The following is a 17,209-nucleotide window of genomic DNA, read 5'->3' as shown; positions in this document are numbered from 1 at the left end:
TCGGCATGGTAGTAATCGTCGACCAATCCTCTAGGGTCACCGTCATCTCCCCGCATGGGAGATGGAAAGAATGGGTCTCCGGTCGCCACTGGTCAATCAAAGCTGTCAGAGCTGCGTGGACAAGCGTCGGTGGCTGATACTTGAACTGCAACACGAAACCCAACAGTCGGGCTCTCTTGAAGTACGGCGCGTAGCGCTCGTCGTAGTCCATATTCCCGGAAACCCCGTGACCCCTCATGCGGAGTGGCTGGAGCATCTGTCAAAAAGTGGACTGCAAAAGTTAGGAACTTATTTTCATCAATCCGAAAATTTTGATCAATATTTCCTTCATATTACTTACCACTCCGTTCTCTATGAAACGGGCACGATGACCCTTGTCGAATGCGTAGTCAAGCATGGAGTACCGTGGGCCGATGTTGTCCGCAAGAGGTGCCCGCCTTAATAAAATTTCATAAAGAAAAGCATCATACGCATAGGCATACATAAACAAAAAATGAAATTTCTTAATTACATGAACTAGGGTTCATCTTAAACATATTCCTCCATCAACATCTACTACACATGATGGATCACATCATATCAACATGCATCATATCAAAATAAAATCCTCCAACATGCATCATATCTTCATTTTTTTAACAATTTTTTTTGAAATAGAGTTTATCTTGAATGTATTTTCTCCAAACAACATCTTCATATCATCATATCAACATGCATCATAAAACAAAACAAGTCCTCCCACATGCATTACATCATAATTTTTTAGCAAAAAAAAATTATGAACTAGGGTTCATCTTCACACTAACATATGAACTATTGATTAGAGTTCATATTCAATACCACTAGTTACTAAAGAACTAAGAACTAGAACTACAATCAAGCTAAAACAATCATAGGTGGAAAAAATTCCAATCTAAGTTCAAAAATATGAGGGATTTCAAGCAAGTAATGCGTCGAATCGGAAGCAAGTTTGCAAAAACTACTTGGAGGGATCGGAGGAACTTATGTTTCTCTCTTTGGGACCATCTCGATCCGCAAAAACGATGAAGATCGAGGGAAAAAGTGGAGGAGATAAGAGAGGGAGAGAGGGGCGAGGTGGGAAAGAAGAAACTGTCGACAGGGGCGGGGAGATGGATAGGGGCACGGGGTCGGACGAAATAACTACTCGCACCCTACCACCAGGGATACTGGCGGTAAGGTTGATAGTCTATCATCCGGGACCCTGAATTGATTTCAACCAAAATCAAATTCTGAATTGATATAAAAAAAGTTCAAAACATGAAATTTTGCCCCATAGAGGGGCGGTCTCCGACGTGGCGGCGTACAGGTCGTCATTCCATCCGACCGAGAGGCCCGCGGCCGGCCGACCCACGCGCCCCAACTCGCACGTAATTCTTGTTCTATCCAACAGAACAAAACCACCGCCTCCAACCCGCGCCCACCGCCTCGCCACATTAACTCGCGCCCCCTCCCTCCCCGTCGCCGCCATGCCCGCCGATGCCAAGCCCCGCGCCCTCCTCCCCGTCCGCCCGCTCCTCCTCCTCTCGATCCCCTTCCTCTCCCTCCTCCTCCTCTACGGCTACTCCTCCTCCTCGGCCCCTCCCCTCCCCGACGCCGCGGCCGCCCGCGCCTCCCCGCCCAACCCGCACATCCGCATGCGCCGCGGCGCCGCCTTCCGCTCCTACGACGACTACCTGCGCCACCAGCTCAACAAGACCCTCGACCCGCGCCTCCGCCGCGTCTGGGCCACCCGCGACTGGCGCCGCAAGGTCGACGCCTTCGCGCGCGCCTTCCGGGCCCTCCAGGCCGAGGGCCTCCTCTCCAACGCCTCCCGCGCGCTCTGCGTCGGCGCGCGCCTCGGCCAGGAGGTCGCCGCGCTGCGCCTCGTCGGCGTCTCCGACGCCGTCGGCATCGACCTCGCCCCGGCGCCGCCGCTCGTCGTCAGGGGCGACTTCCACGCGCAGCCCTTCGCCGACGCCGCCTTCGACTTCGAGTTCTCCAACGTCTTCGACCACGCGCTCTACCCGGACCGCTTCGTCGCCGAGATCGAGCGCACGCTGCGCCCGGGCGGCGTCGCCGTGCTGCACGTCGCGGTGCACCGCCGCGGGGACAAGTACTCCGCCAACGACCTGCTCGACGTCCACGGTCTGCTCGCGCTCTTCCGGCGGTCGGAGGTGGTCAGGGTCTCCAAGGTCGACGCCTTCGGCCTGGACACCGAGGTCGTCCTCCGCAAGAAGAGGTCACCCTAGCAACACACACCACCATGCATCCAAACCCAATTCTCAAACCACCACACAATGCAACTTGCAAAGAAACTGAAATCTTTCTGTGTACACCGGGCTTTCTGGGTCGATTTGTTACTGTAGCTAGGTAGTTGATTCTTTGGTGGGCACGCATTGCATACATCCATTATTCTTGTGCTTACCTAGTAGGAATTATTATTTACTACAGACAAGATATGAGAATTTTCGAAGTAAAAGAAGATGAAAGGGAAAAAGCAGTGAGTAGGTTGCCATCTTTTCTGGATCACTTTTGTTCTTCTTGTCTTGTTTTAGTTCTTCTCTTCCTAACTTTCTGAGAAGAACGTTTGATTGATTTGGGTGTGGTGCGCGTGACTAGAGACACTGATGGAGCAGCATAATTGGGCCCGTGCAGGGTTAGAAAATGATGGTCAAAATTTGCACAAGACAGTACTAGAAGCACTATTGTTTCTTGTACGTTGGCGTTGTAATGTAGGGATAGTACACATAAGTTTGGAACCTTGCTCTTGCTGGTTAGTAACTTAGCATTCTTACATAACCATATAATGTGCTTAATTACCACTATTTTTTTTAGAGTAATGCTACATGTACAAACGAGTTACAAGCTTTTACAAAAATGGTTAATTTGATTGGTCAATAGGTGGGGAGGCGGCCCACCCCATATCAGGGGGGACAAGTTTGTGATTGGTTAGTAGATGAAAAAAATCCTAGTCAGCGTGTAATTGCATGCAACTCTTTGTATGTTTAGCATTATTAATTTTTTTTATGATGTACAGTGCTTAATTACCACTGTTAGGTCAGGGGAGCACAAATTTTCAAATGCGATTGAATCAATTGTGCAATAAGGGGAATCTTTTCCTTTTCCTTTTATGTGGGGTTGCTAATTCAGGGGAAAGCACTTTACCTTTCCTGTCCGCTTTGGGAAGAGATTGCAGAAGAGAATCAAAGATTGACGCCACCCCATTCTGGCATTCTCCCATGGAGGGAGGAATATGTCTCTTGCTGTGCATTATGCCACTGTCCCGTGGCACCTCTTCCCGGACATTGTTCCATGGCAAATTAAAGCGTACATAAAGCAGAAGGCGCAGTAATTCGCCGTCAGATCACAATCATCTGGTTTAACTACGTATCAAAACTTGGCTCATACCAATAGAATGTTCGTGGTTGTGTTGTTGTCGGCAGCAACAAGCATCTGACAACTCCTCTATTGTCATGAACATTATTTGTAAATACGTATGGAATACTGGTAGGCTCCAACGATTGCAGTATGGACAACCCAGCGGATGAGACAATTGGCCCCGGCCACGTGAGTGAGCGCATGCATGCAGCAAAATTAGGTGGTCAGTGCCTCAGTGGTCACTCTTGCTGTGCCCGTCCAGCACGACACCATGCACGGAAAGGAACAGTATGCGTCACGAGATGCCTCGCATGCGGTTCCACGGAGCCCAGCATCAAGTTTTGCCGGAAATTCGTTGTAGTCCCACGGGAGACAATTCAATTCCACCTTGTACCCAAGCTGCGCAGGTCGTGCAAACTTAAACAAAAAACTATAATAACTAGGAGTATTATCTGGAGACAGTTCGTCACGGGGCTAACCCCAGCGAACGGTCTCCCTACCGTTGCATGAATCTCCGAGCACAGCCGACGCCATGGAGGATTGCTGGCGTAGTTCGCTGCTCAGCTGCTTCTGGTGAACGCTCTTTAAAAGAAAACGCGAGGCAAGGGATCGACCCCCACGACCCCGTCTGCAAGCTTGACCGCCCATCGCCGCTGGGCTTAGAGGGACTTTGTGAATATTTTGTGTTTAAAATGCCACATATATATTCCAATACCGAAATCCTGATTGTTCTTCATTTTCTCACATGGCAGTTTTATTTTTTATAGCATGGCATTTTTTTAAGAGGATTGCTTTTTTATTAATGATTATTTTTTTAGTTTTTTTAGAATCTCGCAAAGCTTTATTACGATGCCATGATGGTTACATGAATAAAAACAAGATCACCGTGTTGGCCTAACCAGATATGACGGCCAAAACCTAAAGCTAATGTATACTTTGCGAGATTATGAGCCACATTCGAGGTTTTGAACTCATGGCTAATTACACAAGAAATAAAACTGCTAGCCCCGGCTATGATTTCATGAGTAATAGCACCACAGCTTGCTCCAGTGCCATTCTTCATCGCGTCTACAGCCATCTTGCGATCCAAAGCAATCGAAATTATGGTCAAATATAGATCATCAGCTATAGCTTGCGCCTCTGATCGCAAGTGATTCCAGAGTCTGGGGATCACTCAAGCTTCCGAATACAGCAGCACATGCACCTTGAAAAACTCCCGCTTCATCTCTACATATCGCGCTCACTGCCCCAAAGGTACCATCCCTAGAAACTGCCACGTCAATATTTAACTTTGCATGGTTCGGCGGCTGCGGGAGCCACTGACTTGGTCGTGGAGTCAGTGTCGTCTGTGCCTTGGGGATTTTGTTTTGCAGAAAATTGATGTCTTTTGTCACTAAGGGCAATGCATTTCTATTAACAATAGATGGCATTTTTATCAATAATAGGATGGCATTTATTATTATCGAGAGGTGACATTTTTTACTATTGAGAGATGGCATTTTTTAGTGGCACGACAGTTTTACTACTATAAGCATGACATTTTTTAATTAACAATAGGATGGCAATTTTGTGAATAATAGGATGTCATTTTAATTATTAAGAGGATGGGTTTTTTTAATGGCATGAAAAAAATTAGTTTTGGGGCTTATCGAGATAAAACTTTTTATCTAAAGGATGGCAGTTCTATAAAGTAGCACGACAATAGTTTTTTAAGAGCATGGCATTCTCTCAATTTATAAATTTATGTGTATTTTTTTGTTCATGGCATTTTATCCCGAGGAGGGCAGTTTTAAAGTTTAACATTTTTATTATCTAGGATGGCATTTTTATTAGTAATAGGATGTCGATTTTTTTTGCCGTGGCAAAAAGAATCACCTACATGACATTTTTATATTCATGGCAATTTTGTAAAGTAGCATGGCCTTTTTAAAAATTAACTTGGCCTTTTTCACAAAGCAACATAGCATTTTTCCTATTTTAACGGAAATTACACAAAGCCTTTTCTCTGTTTTTACTGATGTGGCATTTTTATGTATTTTTTCACAATGGAACAAATAACACAGAACATTTTTATAAAGTAGCATGACATTTTTTACAAAGTAGTAAACTGGGCTTTTGACCCAATAAGGGTCGCCCTGGCCCTCCCCCTGACGAATGGTCCAGTGAAGGGGTGATTCCTTTGCTGGGAAAAGCCTCCCTGGTGATCGAATTCGTTTGATCGCCCCTCCTCCCCTTCCTAGAGACTGGTCGCTAGTTATTGGTGTCTGCGGCGTTTGCTCATCTGCACCCGCTCAGAAAAAAATCATAAAAAAATTAGAAAAAAATTCAATTTCTTTTTTGCATGGTAGACAATTTATAACGTGAGGTCCGCTCTAAATTTTAGATCGTTTGAACATCTGAGAAGCTCTCGGCAAGAAAGACAAATCGAATCAAAATAGTGCATGAACAGTATAATTTTTACATACCACAAATTTGTTTTTTTTTTGTCAAGAGCTGCTCAAATGTCCAAATCATTTGAAAATTGAAGCAACCTCATGCACCAAATTATCTACTCCTACCACACACAAAAATTAGAACTTTTTGAATTTTTCTAGCATTTCTTTTGATTTTTCCCGTCAGGGCGGGTGCAGCTATGTCTGGGCTCAGAAGTGGATTACTGCTATTATTAACGTTATTACCAAAGATGGATAATCTGCGACAATTAAATATGTAACGCAAAATCAATGATAATTAATGCAGATCGAAAGGAGTACCTAAAGATCCTCTCAGCGAGTGCGACATTTTGGTGCTTGAGCTCCATTGAGCTTTTTTTAAAAAATAGAGTAAAATCCACCACTGGTCCTAAAAGTATTTGAGGTGTGTCACTTTAGTCCTAAAACTATGAAAATGCATATCTAAGTCCTACTTCTTTCTAAAGTGTGCCACCGCCGGTCCTAAACTCGCCGGAGCAAGCCTGACCTGCACCCGTGGCAATTTGACCTTTGCCACGTCCAATTGAAGTGCCACGTTGGGAAAACAGCTTCACTGGGTACATTCCAATACCCTCCTGAATTTCTTACCCTCATATTGTGGGCAAATTTGATAATTTGCCACCCCTTACCTCTCCCTTTTATAATTTGCCCTCCCCTGAGAATGACAGGTGGGGCCCGGGCCTGTCCGTCATTGAGACAATGGGTGGTAAATTATGAAAGGGGGAAGTAAGGGACGGAAAATTATCAAATCGCCTCATACTGTGCCCCCACCGTGTTTTCTCTGCTTCTCTAGCACACGCACAAGTCACAGGCGACTGGGGCGCAGCGGCAGCCGGTGGACATCGCCAGAAGCAGGCGGCCGACGGCGGCCGGCGGAGGTCGCCGGAAGCAGGCGGCCGGCGGAGCGGGTGCTTCGCACGGATGGCCCCACAGCGGCGTGCCCCCGGCGATCCCCCACCAGTGTACGGTGCGACCCTAGCCCTAATCCTCTAAATCTTTGCCTAAATCCTTTCCCAATCTCTGGAATATTTGACCTTTGGTCCGATCTATGCTATCAAGTGGTTACGTGGTTGGATTGTACTGCTATGGTTGTACAGGCGGCCGGCTATTAACTGTCTTTTGCTTCAGAGTTTGAACAAAAACTCTGAAAGTATGGTTGGTATGACACCGATATTGATACTGGACACTTGTTAATTTGGAAATACATGATATATGTATTTGTGCAAGATCATTCCCTGTTAATTATGTGACAAATTTCAATATTTTTCACTGACAGGACCGATGGAAGAGCGATTCTCTGTAGAGATTAATCACGCTGGTCTGTTTTGCGGTTCTGGAATGAACAAGGCATATTTCGATGGCCGGGTTGATCACTTTGATGGTTGTGAGGTAGAAACCTGGTCTCCATTGTGGATATATCATTTTGTGGGGCAGCTTGGGCATGATCCGGCTAGGGTGGAGTTGTACTGGTTACTTCCTGGAAAACATTTGCATGATGGGCTTCGCATAATTCAGAGTGATGCTGATACTCTGATGATGAGTGTCGTTGTTCCCAAATTTCAGTATTTCCAACTGTATGTGGACCAAAAATATTTATCGGATGATATCTATGTAATTGGCTCTCCAACATTGCCAGTGGTTCTTAGCCCTCGAACAGAGATAAACGTGCCAATATTTTGTGATGATGCTGCCAGCCCAAATAGTAGGCGAAGGTGCAAGGTCAAAGCAGTCAAGGGAAATTTGCAAAACTGTTTCTCACCCAATACAAAAGGCAGTGGAGATAAAGATAAGGATGACTCGGATGACAGTGATAGCAATTATGGCGACAATTTGGTTGACTCGGATAATGAATTCGACAAGGATGATGATGATCTCTTCGCATAGTGGGTTGATGAAAATTATGAGGATGTGAAAGGAAAGAAGAAGGCGGAAAATTTTGATAGTGATTATGACACGGATGAGCTTGATCTGCCAGCCTCGGACTGTGATTATGAGCCAGAGGTAGTTGATGAAGAATCAAAAGAAGAAGATGCAGAAGATAACAATAAGAAGAAAAAGAAGAAAAAGAAGAGGGTCAAACTGAGAGCTTTCAGACCAGAAGAAATGCAAGCTCCAAACTTCACTTTAGGGATGTCATTTTCTTCAGTAGTTGAGCTGAGGAGGGCAATTCAAAATTATATCATACAAGAGAGAGTTGAAATAAAATATGCAAAGAATGATTTGCAAAGAGTGAGGGCTCACTGTGTAGAAGGATGCCCTTGGTATTTGTTTGCAGCACCTGATAGCAGGACTAAAAATTTTGTTGTTAAAACTTATGTGGGCACTCACACATGCAGTAAAGAGTGGGACATCAAACAATTCACTGCTAAATTCTTAGCTGCATATTACATTGAAACTTTTAGGGCAGATGACAAGATGACACTATCAAATTTTGGAAGATTGGTGCGGAAAGATTATGCCTTGTAGAGATGAAAGATCATGGCAAAAGGTCAACGGAATTGAAGTGAAACCACCTCAGTATGAAAAACATGTTGGTAGGCCATCTAAGAAGAGAAGACAAAATCCTGTTGAGATGGAAGAAGGGGCAAAGATGAGTAGACATGGCACTATATCCCATTGCAGTGTGTGCAATTCAACAGAGCACAACAAAAGAAAGTGCCCAAATAAAGGTCAACAAGGGCAATCACTCAGTGTTGATAAGAGACCACAAACACAAGGAGGACAGAAGAGGAAGCTAGAAGTGAAGAGAAACATTCTTACACTGGTACAACAACATTTTGTTTCTCTATTTAGTAGTTAGCTCATTTCATTTTTGCAACTATTGCTCATACTCTATTTATAGGAATCTGGTACAACAAGTGTTGGACATAGGAAGCAACACACTCAAACTACCATGCTTGAAACACTCCTTCTTCAAGTATGTTATTCTGTCTTAACATCTCATTTCCCTAGAATGTATTGCATTGATGTTTGATGCTTCTTTGGTTATAAGCAGGCTCAAGCATCGCAGCAATCCCATGTGTCACCAGGCCCTATTCCAGAATCCGCCTTCATTGCTCGCAACAGAGATGCTTTGCAGCCCACTACAGCTACCACATCCACTGTTGGCTTAAAGAAGAAGCAAAAGAAGAGGGTTACAAAGGCCAGTATCACTGAATATAAGTGAACATGTTCTCACTTTGGACAGAGAGCTTTTTGGACAGACAACAGCTCTATTTTGGATAGTATTTAGATGATGCCAGCTAGGTGTTGAAGTAAACCTCATGCATGTGTTGCTGTGGGTTTATCTGCACCTTCATATGTGCATTTTGAGGTTCTCATGTAATAGAAACCTAAATTACTAGCTTTTATTTCGAGCACCATGTAATCCACTATTAGTTATATGTACCCAATGCACTTCGTATTCCTGTTGTGAATGTGGCCAATGCTATCAGTTGTGTCAATGTTTCAGATGATATTGTGTTACAGCTTCCATGTGTGTTGTAGTTGAGACATTGGTTCAAGCACAACAATTTATTGCATGGTTGAAGTGAGCTACCAGGGTTGGTCCTCACCATGGTTGAAGTGAATGAAGCATGTGAGCTTGCAGCCATGGAAGAGGAGAAAATGAGGAAACGGAAGTGAAGTGAAGAAAGGAGCGGCCTTTCTGTGTTATGTACATGCAGGGGGGTAAATGCAAGCCCACCAATCATTTATAGCGGGAGTTTTGCCGCCAAAATCGAGTCATCTGACGTGGCAAAGGTTAAAGTGCCACGGGTGCAGGTCAGGCTTGGTCCGGCGAATTTAGGACCGGCGGTGGCACACTTCAGAAAGAAGTAGGACTCAGATACTCCCTCCTTCCATCTATATAGGGCCTAATGCGTTTTTCGAGGCCAACTTTGACTGAATGTTAGAGCAATAATATATGACATGCAAGTTACAGAAAGCATACCGTCAAATTCGTATGTGAAAGGAGATTCCAATGATATAATTTTCACATTATACATCTTATGTATTATTAATCTTATGAATAGTCAAACATTGTCTTAAAAACGCATTAGGCCCTATATAGATGGAAGGAGGGAGTATGAGTTTTCATAGTTTTAGGACTAAAGTGACACACCTCGAATACTTTTAGGACCAGTGGTGGATTTTACTCAAAAAAATATAACATCATATTTTAAAATTTTAAAATTCTGGAAAAAAAGGGCACGTTGGCATATGAATGTATACTCCATATGCAGAAAATTCGTGAGAAAATTCACACGCGAGCTACAAAGAAAATGACAAATTGTGATTTTAAAAACAGTAAATCGTGAGAAAATCTAACATTGCATGAATTGTTTTCCTTTTTTGTGTCGCTCGTGTGTCAATGTACCTTCTCAAGAAATTCTACACACATATTATATATATATATATGGCATTGTGTATTTTTCCAGGTATTTTTTAAACTTTGAAATGCATTTTTTTTCAAAATTGTTGACCTCCATGGGGCCGAGTGTGTTTCGTATCCTCTTTGCGGGCTTTTATGTCCTTTGGCGATTACAAATAGTGTTGAAAGCTGAGGTGGTCATCTGCCGTTGCGCACCCCTAAAAAAATGCCGTTGCGCTATTTCCTGGCTTGTCTGCAGGGAAGATCTTAGAGCATCTACAGCCGGACCTCTCGAACCCGTCTCATACGCCCGGGCGGGCTGCCCGGTCACAATTTTTTGACCTAGACAAGACCCTCAAACGACCCTCAAGCGCCAGGGCTGACCGACACCTCCCATTTCCAGCCCAAATATGAGGCGGATATGAGGGCGTGATACGTCCATTTTGCATCATGCTTTTATATCGATATTTATTGCATTATGAACTGTTATTACACATTATGTCATAATACTTATGCCTATTCTCTCTTATTTTATAAGGTTTACATGAAGAGGGGGAATGCCGACAGTTGGAATTCTGGGCTGGAAAAGGAGCAAATATTAGAGACCTATTCTGCACATCTACAAAAGTCCTGAAACTTCACGGGAGGGAGCACGTTTCAAAATGTATAAAAAATATTAGGCGAAAAAAGTACCAGAGGGGGCCCACCCATCGTCCACGAGGGTGGGGGCGTGTCCCCTGCCTTGTGGGCCCCCTGGTGGCCCTCTGATGCCCATCTTATACTATATGAGGTCTTTCGTCCGAGAAAAAATCATAAGCAAGCTTACGGGACGAAACTCCGCCGCCACGAGGCGGAACCAATCTAGGGCTCCGGCAGAGCTGTTCTGCCGAGAAAACTTCCCTTCGGGAGGGGGGAATCATCACCATCGTCATCACCAACTATCCTCTCATCGGGAGGGGGTCAATCTTCATCAATATCTTCACCAGCACCATCTCATCTCAAACCCTAGTTCATCTCTTGTATCCAATCTTTGTATCCAAACCTTAGATTGGTACCTGTGGGTTGCTAGTAGTGTTGATTACTCCTTGTAGTTGATGCTAGTTGGTTTATTTGGTGGAAAAGATCATATGTTCAGATCCATTATGCATATTAATACCCCTCTGATTATGAACATGAATATGCTTTGTGAGTAGTTACGTTTGTTCCTGAGGACATGGGAGAAGTCTTGCTATAAGTAGTCATATGAATTTGATATTCATTCGATATTTTGATGAGATGTATGTTGTCATCCCTCTAGTGGTGTCATGTGAACATCGGTTACATGACACTTCACCATTGTTTGGGCCTAGAGGGAGGCATTGGGAAGTAATAAGTAGATGATGGGTTGCTAGAGTGACAGAAGCTTAAACCCTAGTTTATGCGTTGCTTCGTAAGGGGCTGATTTGGATCCATATGTTTCATGCTATGGTTAGGTTTACCTTAATACTTCTGTTGTAGTTGCGGATACTTGCAATGGGGGTTAATCATAAGTGAGATGCTTGTCCAAGTAAGGACAATACCAAAGCACCGGTCCACCCACATCTCAAATTATCAAAGTACCGAACGTGAATCATATGAACGTGATGAAAACTAGCTTGACGATAATTCCCATGTGTCCTCGGGAGCGCTTTCCTTTATATAAGAGTTTGTCCAGGCTTGTCCTTTGCTACAAAAAGAATTGGGCCATCTTCCTGTACCTTATTTACTTTTATTACTTGCTACTCGTTATAAATTACCTTATCACAAAACTATCTGTTACCAATAATTTCAGTGCTTGCAGAGAATACCTTACTGGAAACTGCTTATCATTTCCTTCTGCTCCTCGTTGGGTTCGACACTCTTACTTATCGAAAAGGCTACGATAGATCCCCTACACTTGTGGGTCATCAAGACTCTTTTCTGGCGCCGTTGCCGCGGAGTGAAGCGCCTTTGGTAAGTGGAATTTGGTAAGGAAAAATTTATATAGTGTGCTGAAATTTACTGTCACTTGTTAGTATGGAACATAATCCTTTGAGGGGTTTGTTCGGGGTATCTTCACCCCGACCAGTAGAGCAAAGAGTTTCTCCTCAACCTACTGAACCCACTAAAAATGTTTACTTTGAAATTCCTTCGGGTATGATAGAGAAACTGCTAGCTAATCCTTTCACAGGTGATGGAACATTGCATCCCAATTTACACCTAATCTATGTGGATAAAGTTTGTGGATTATTTAAGCTTGAAGGTATGCCCGAGGATGTTATCAAAAAGAAGGTCTTCCATTTATCTTTGAAGGAAGAGGCATTGACATGGTATAGGCTATGTGATGATATGGGATCATGGGACTACAAGCGATTGAAATTGGAATTTCATCAGAAGTTTTATCCTATGCATCTTGTTCATCGTGATCGTAATTATATATATAATTTTTGGCCTCGCGAAGGAGAAAGTGTAACGCCCCGAGACCGATGTGTCACGTGTCTTCCTGTTATTCGTTGTTGTTGCCTTGTCATTGCTTGCGTGTCATGCATTGCATATCATGTCAGCATGTGCATTTCATTTGCATACGTGTTCGTCTCATGCATCCGAGCTTTTTCCCCGTTGTCCGTTTTGCATTCCGACGCTCCGTTCTCCTCCGGTGGTCATTTCTACCTTTCTTTCGTGTATGGGGTTTAAACATTTCCGGATTGGACCGAGACTTGCCAAGCGGCCTTGGTTTACTACCGGTAGACCGCCTGTCAAGTTTCGTACCATTTGGACTTCGTTCGATACTCCAACGGTTAACCGAGGGACCAAAAAGGCCTCGTGTGTGTTGCAGCCCAACACCCTTCCAAAGTGGCCCAAAACCCACCTAAACCTCCTCCATCATCTCGGTCGTTCGATCACGATCGCGTGGCCGAAAACCGCACCTCATTTGGACTCTCCTAGCTCCCTCTACCTATAAATATGTGCAACCCTCCCAAATTCGCGGATAGAATCCTAACTTCATCCTCTTCGCGCCGCCGGACACTTCTCCACCGCGCCGGACAATGTCCGCTCCGCCGGCCACGTCCTCCCGCCCAATGGCGTTGTGCCACGTCACCCACCGCCGCCTCCCGCGCCAATCGGCGAGCGCCACCTCAACCGGCCGCCTCCCTCTCCACCGCGCGGCCCGCGGGGCCCAGATCCGGCCCGCGCGGGCCCGGTCGCCGCCACCGCCGCTCGCAGGCGTGTGCCCGCACCCGCCGCCTCGCCTCTAGCCGGCGCGCACCTCCGCCGCCGCGCCATTGCAGCTCCGCCCCGCCGCCGCTCTTCGCCACCGGCGCTGCCGCCCGGTCGCCGCCACCTCTGCCGCCTCCCGCCGCCCGTCTCGTCATGCGCCGCCGCCGCACGTTGCCGGCCCCGCCGTGTGCATCGCCGGTGCCGCCCGCATCGCCTTGCCTCCCCGCCGTCCTCGCTGGATTCGACCGCTCCGGCCACCTCCCCCAACTCCGGCGAGCTCCACGGCCGTCCTCGTCACCCGCGCCAATAGGGATGAGATCCACCCATCCCTCCAACCAAACGTCCCGTCTCAGATCTGCATCGCTCCATCCTGGATCCCTCCGTCCCGCATTGACTTTCGCGGAGGTATAATTTCACTAAGTCCCCGAAATTCCCAGATCCATATGTCCCTGTTCATCATGCCGTAACTTTGCATCCATAACTCCGATTCATGCATATAGCATATCAAAATGTTCATCTCAGAGAGCACATCATTTCATCTCATTGCATCATTTTCATTTGAGTTCATCTTGATGCCCGAAATGCTGTTAGAAGAGTGCTACTGGAGATAATTGTCAGATCTGCTGCTCCATTTAGACATTTGTCATTTTTGCCATGATTATTGTGTGCATGATATGCCCATGAGCCCTACATGTGTTTTGTTATATGTTTTGCCATCTTTCCAGAGGTGCAACCCATGTATTTTTGTGATGTGTGTGGTGACTAGCACAAGCTTGCTAAGTGAGGCACTTGGTAATGCTGATTTCAGGGACTTACCATTTCCACTAAGTCCTTGAGCTGTTTATTTCATATGGCCATGTGTTCATGTTGTTTCCTAGTGATCCGTGCCTCTTTTGAGGATGATCAGTAAGGATGTTTTGTTAATTTTGTAGTGCTCTATTCATCCATGTCTTTGTTTGCAATTATGGAGCACCCTAGCTTGAGTCAATCGAGCTCTACTTTTGCTATTTCGTGAATCTGGGCAGATTGTCTACTTGTTAGCAATTTTGCCAAGGGTGTTGTAGTTGATCCGTGCATGCTATGTTATTGTTCTTGCCATTTCTAGCTTGTATAATGTGTATTCTTGATGGGTGTGTGCTTATATTGTCATGCCTTGCTCTGTAGTGAGTGCATCGAGCTCGTAAACATGCCTACTTGAAATCTGTTTTGCATGCTCTAGTTTTTCTCTAAGTCTGTGATCTGATTATGTTTTTGCCATGTTCACATGCTTGCAATTGTATTTTCTGATCCCTTTTGGCTCAAGGTCACTAAGGGACTTTTGTTAAGCTCTTTGAGTAGCTCCATGCCATGCTTTACTTTGCCATGTTCAGGTAATGTAGCATATAGTGTTGTTGCTCCGAAGTGTGCTACCTGATCTGATATTCCAGACAAGTGTTAATTTCACTAAGTCTGAAATCTGTTTGCCAAATGCACTTTTGCCATGCTTGTTTGAACCTGTTAATTGATGATTTGGCCATAGCTCAGTGCTAGACTTTTGTTAAGCATCATGAATGGATCCCTGCCATGTATTTTGTTGCCATGTTTGAGTGATGTAGCATGTTCATCTTGTTGCGTTTAGTTGGCTACCTGCTGTAAATCACAGACCGGTGCCATATTTAAATTGCTTGCCATTTCCAAACCGTAACTCCGATTCCGGTGATCTTTATATCGTTTTCAAGCGATTTCATCTCATCTTTCCAGTGGCATACTTGGATTTCCAAGTTGAGGCCAGGTTCATTCGTTCCTTGACAAATCATGTATATGCATCGCATACCGCATCCCGCATATCATACCATGTTCATGTGTTGGTTGTTTACTATGTTGTGTGCTTCTTTTCCGGTGTTTGCTTCTTCGGGTTGGTTCCGGTAACGTCGCGTTTGTGAGGACCCGTTCGTCTACGTCCGTTTGTCTTCTTCATGGACTCATTCTTCTTCCTTGCGGGATTTCAGGCAAGATGATCATACCCTCGAAATCACTACTATCTTTGCTTTGCTAGTTGCTCGCTCTTTTGCTATGCCTATGCTGCGATACCTACCACTTGCTTATCATGCCTCCCATATTGTTGAACCAAGCCTCTAACCCACCTTGTCCTAGCAAACCGTTGTTTGACTATGTTACCGCTTTGCTCAGTCCCTCTTATAGCGTTGTTAGTTGCAGGTGAAGATTGAAGTTTGTTCCTTGTTGGAACATGTTTACTTGTTGGGATATCACATTATATCTTATTTAACTAATGCATCTATATACTTGGTAAAGGGTGGAAGGCTCGGCCTTATGCCTGGTGTTTTGTTCCACTCTTGCCGCCCTAGTTTCCGTCATATCGGTGTTATGTTCCCGGATTTTGCGTTCCTTACGCGGTTGGGTTATAATGGGAACCCCTTGACAGTTCGTTTTGAATAAAACTCCTCCAGCAAGGCCCAACCTTGGTTTTACCATTCGCCACCTAGCCCTTTTCCCTTGGGAGTCGCGCATCCCGAGGGTCATCTTATTTTAACCCCCCCGGGCCAGTGCTTGTCTAAGTGTTGGTCCAACCCAGAGCACCGTGCGGGGCCGTCCCTTGGCAACTTGGGTTACGTTGGCTCCCGTACGCTTAGATTATCCGGTGTGCCCTGAGAACGAGATATGTGCAGCTCCTATCGGGATGTCGGCGCATCAGGTGGTCTTGCTGGACTTGTTTTACCATTGTCGAGGATGTCTTGAAGAACCGGGATACCGAGTCTGATCCGAATGTCTCAGGAGGAGGTCTATTCCTTCGTTGACCGTGAGAGCTTGTCGTGGGCTAAGTTGGGACACCCCTGCAGGGATTTGAACTTTCGAAAGCCGTGCCTGCGGTTATGGGCAGATGGGAATTTGTTAATGTCCGGTTGTAGAAAACATGAAGTTGACCTTAATTAAAATGCATCAACCGCGTGTGTTGCCGTGATGGTCTCTTTCCAGCGGAGTCCGGGAAGTGAACATGGTGTTGGAGTTATGCTTGACGTAGGTTGTTTAGGATCACTTCTTGGTCACACTTTCTCGAACGTGCTTTGCCTTCTCTTCTCGCTCTCTTTTGCGAATAGGTTAGCCACCATATATGCTAGTCGCTTGCTGCAGCTCCACCTCTTACCTTTACCTTACCCATAAGCTTAAATAGTCTTGATCGCGAGGGTGCGAGATTGCTGAGTCCCCGTGGCTCACAGATACTTCCAAAACCAGTTTGCAGGTGCCGATGAGTCCGTGCAGATGACGCAACCCAGCTTAGGAGGAGCTCGATGAAGATCTTGTCCTTTGTGTTGTTTCGTTCTAGTTGATCAGTAGTGGAGCCCAGTTGGGGTCGATCGAGGACCGTGTCGCATTTGGGGTTCTTCTTTTATTTTGGTTCCGTAGTCGGACCTTGATTGTATCTGTTTGATGTAATGCTTTATTTATGTAATTGTGTGAAGTGGCGATTGTAAGCCAACTATGTATCTTTTTCCCCTATTGTATTACTTGGGTTGTGTGAAGATTACCTCACTTGCGACATTGCTTTCAATGCGGTTATGCCTCTAAGTCGTGCTTCGACACGTGGGAGATATAGCCGCATCGAGGGCGTTACAGAAAGCATCGCTCAAGCTTGGGGAGGCTTAAGTCAATGTTATATTCATGCCCCAATCATGAGCTCTCGAGAGAAATGATTATTCAAAAATTTTATGCTCGGCTTTCTCTCAGTAATCGCTCCATGCTCGATATTTCTTGTACTGGATCTTTTATGATGAAGACTATTGAATTAAATGGGATT

General features: G+C 45.2%; 2 protein-coding genes across 3 annotated transcripts; both read left to right on the top strand.

The window, feature by feature from the left end:
• Positions 1–1,447: 1,447 nt before the first annotated feature.
• On the top strand, positions 1,448–2,497 carry LOC147959949 (uncharacterized). The gene has a single exon (XM_087535596.1). The coding sequence runs from the start codon at positions 1,488–1,490 to the stop codon at positions 2,247–2,249; it is 762 nt and encodes a 253-aa protein (XP_087391722.1). The 5' UTR covers positions 1,448–1,487; the 3' UTR covers positions 2,250–2,497.
• Positions 2,498–6,590: 4,093 nt separating this feature from the next.
• LOC125553179 (uncharacterized) lies at positions 6,591–9,314 on the top strand. 2 transcript variants are annotated; one of them, XM_087537171.1, is made up of 4 exons: positions 6,591–6,816; positions 7,126–8,613; positions 8,692–8,766; positions 8,845–9,314. In XM_087537171.1, the coding sequence occupies exons 1-2, from the start codon at positions 6,771–6,773 to the stop codon at positions 7,731–7,733; spliced, it is 654 nt and encodes a 217-aa protein (XP_087393297.1). In that variant the 5' UTR covers positions 6,591–6,770; the 3' UTR covers positions 7,734–8,613; positions 8,692–8,766; positions 8,845–9,314. The 2 variants fall into 2 exon arrangements, with proteins under 2 accessions (XP_087393297.1, XP_087393298.1); XM_087537172.1 differs by having other exon boundaries at positions 8,842–9,314.
• The last annotated feature ends 7,895 nt before the right edge of the window (positions 9,315–17,209 follow it).

This window comes from Triticum urartu, chromosome 7A, assembly GCF_056163025.1.
Source record: "Triticum urartu cultivar PI428250 chromosome 7A, HENAU_Tu73, whole genome shotgun sequence".
NCBI lineage: Eukaryota > Viridiplantae > Streptophyta > Magnoliopsida > Poales > Poaceae > Triticum > Triticum urartu.
This window is presented reverse-complemented; position numbering and strand designations above follow the sequence as displayed.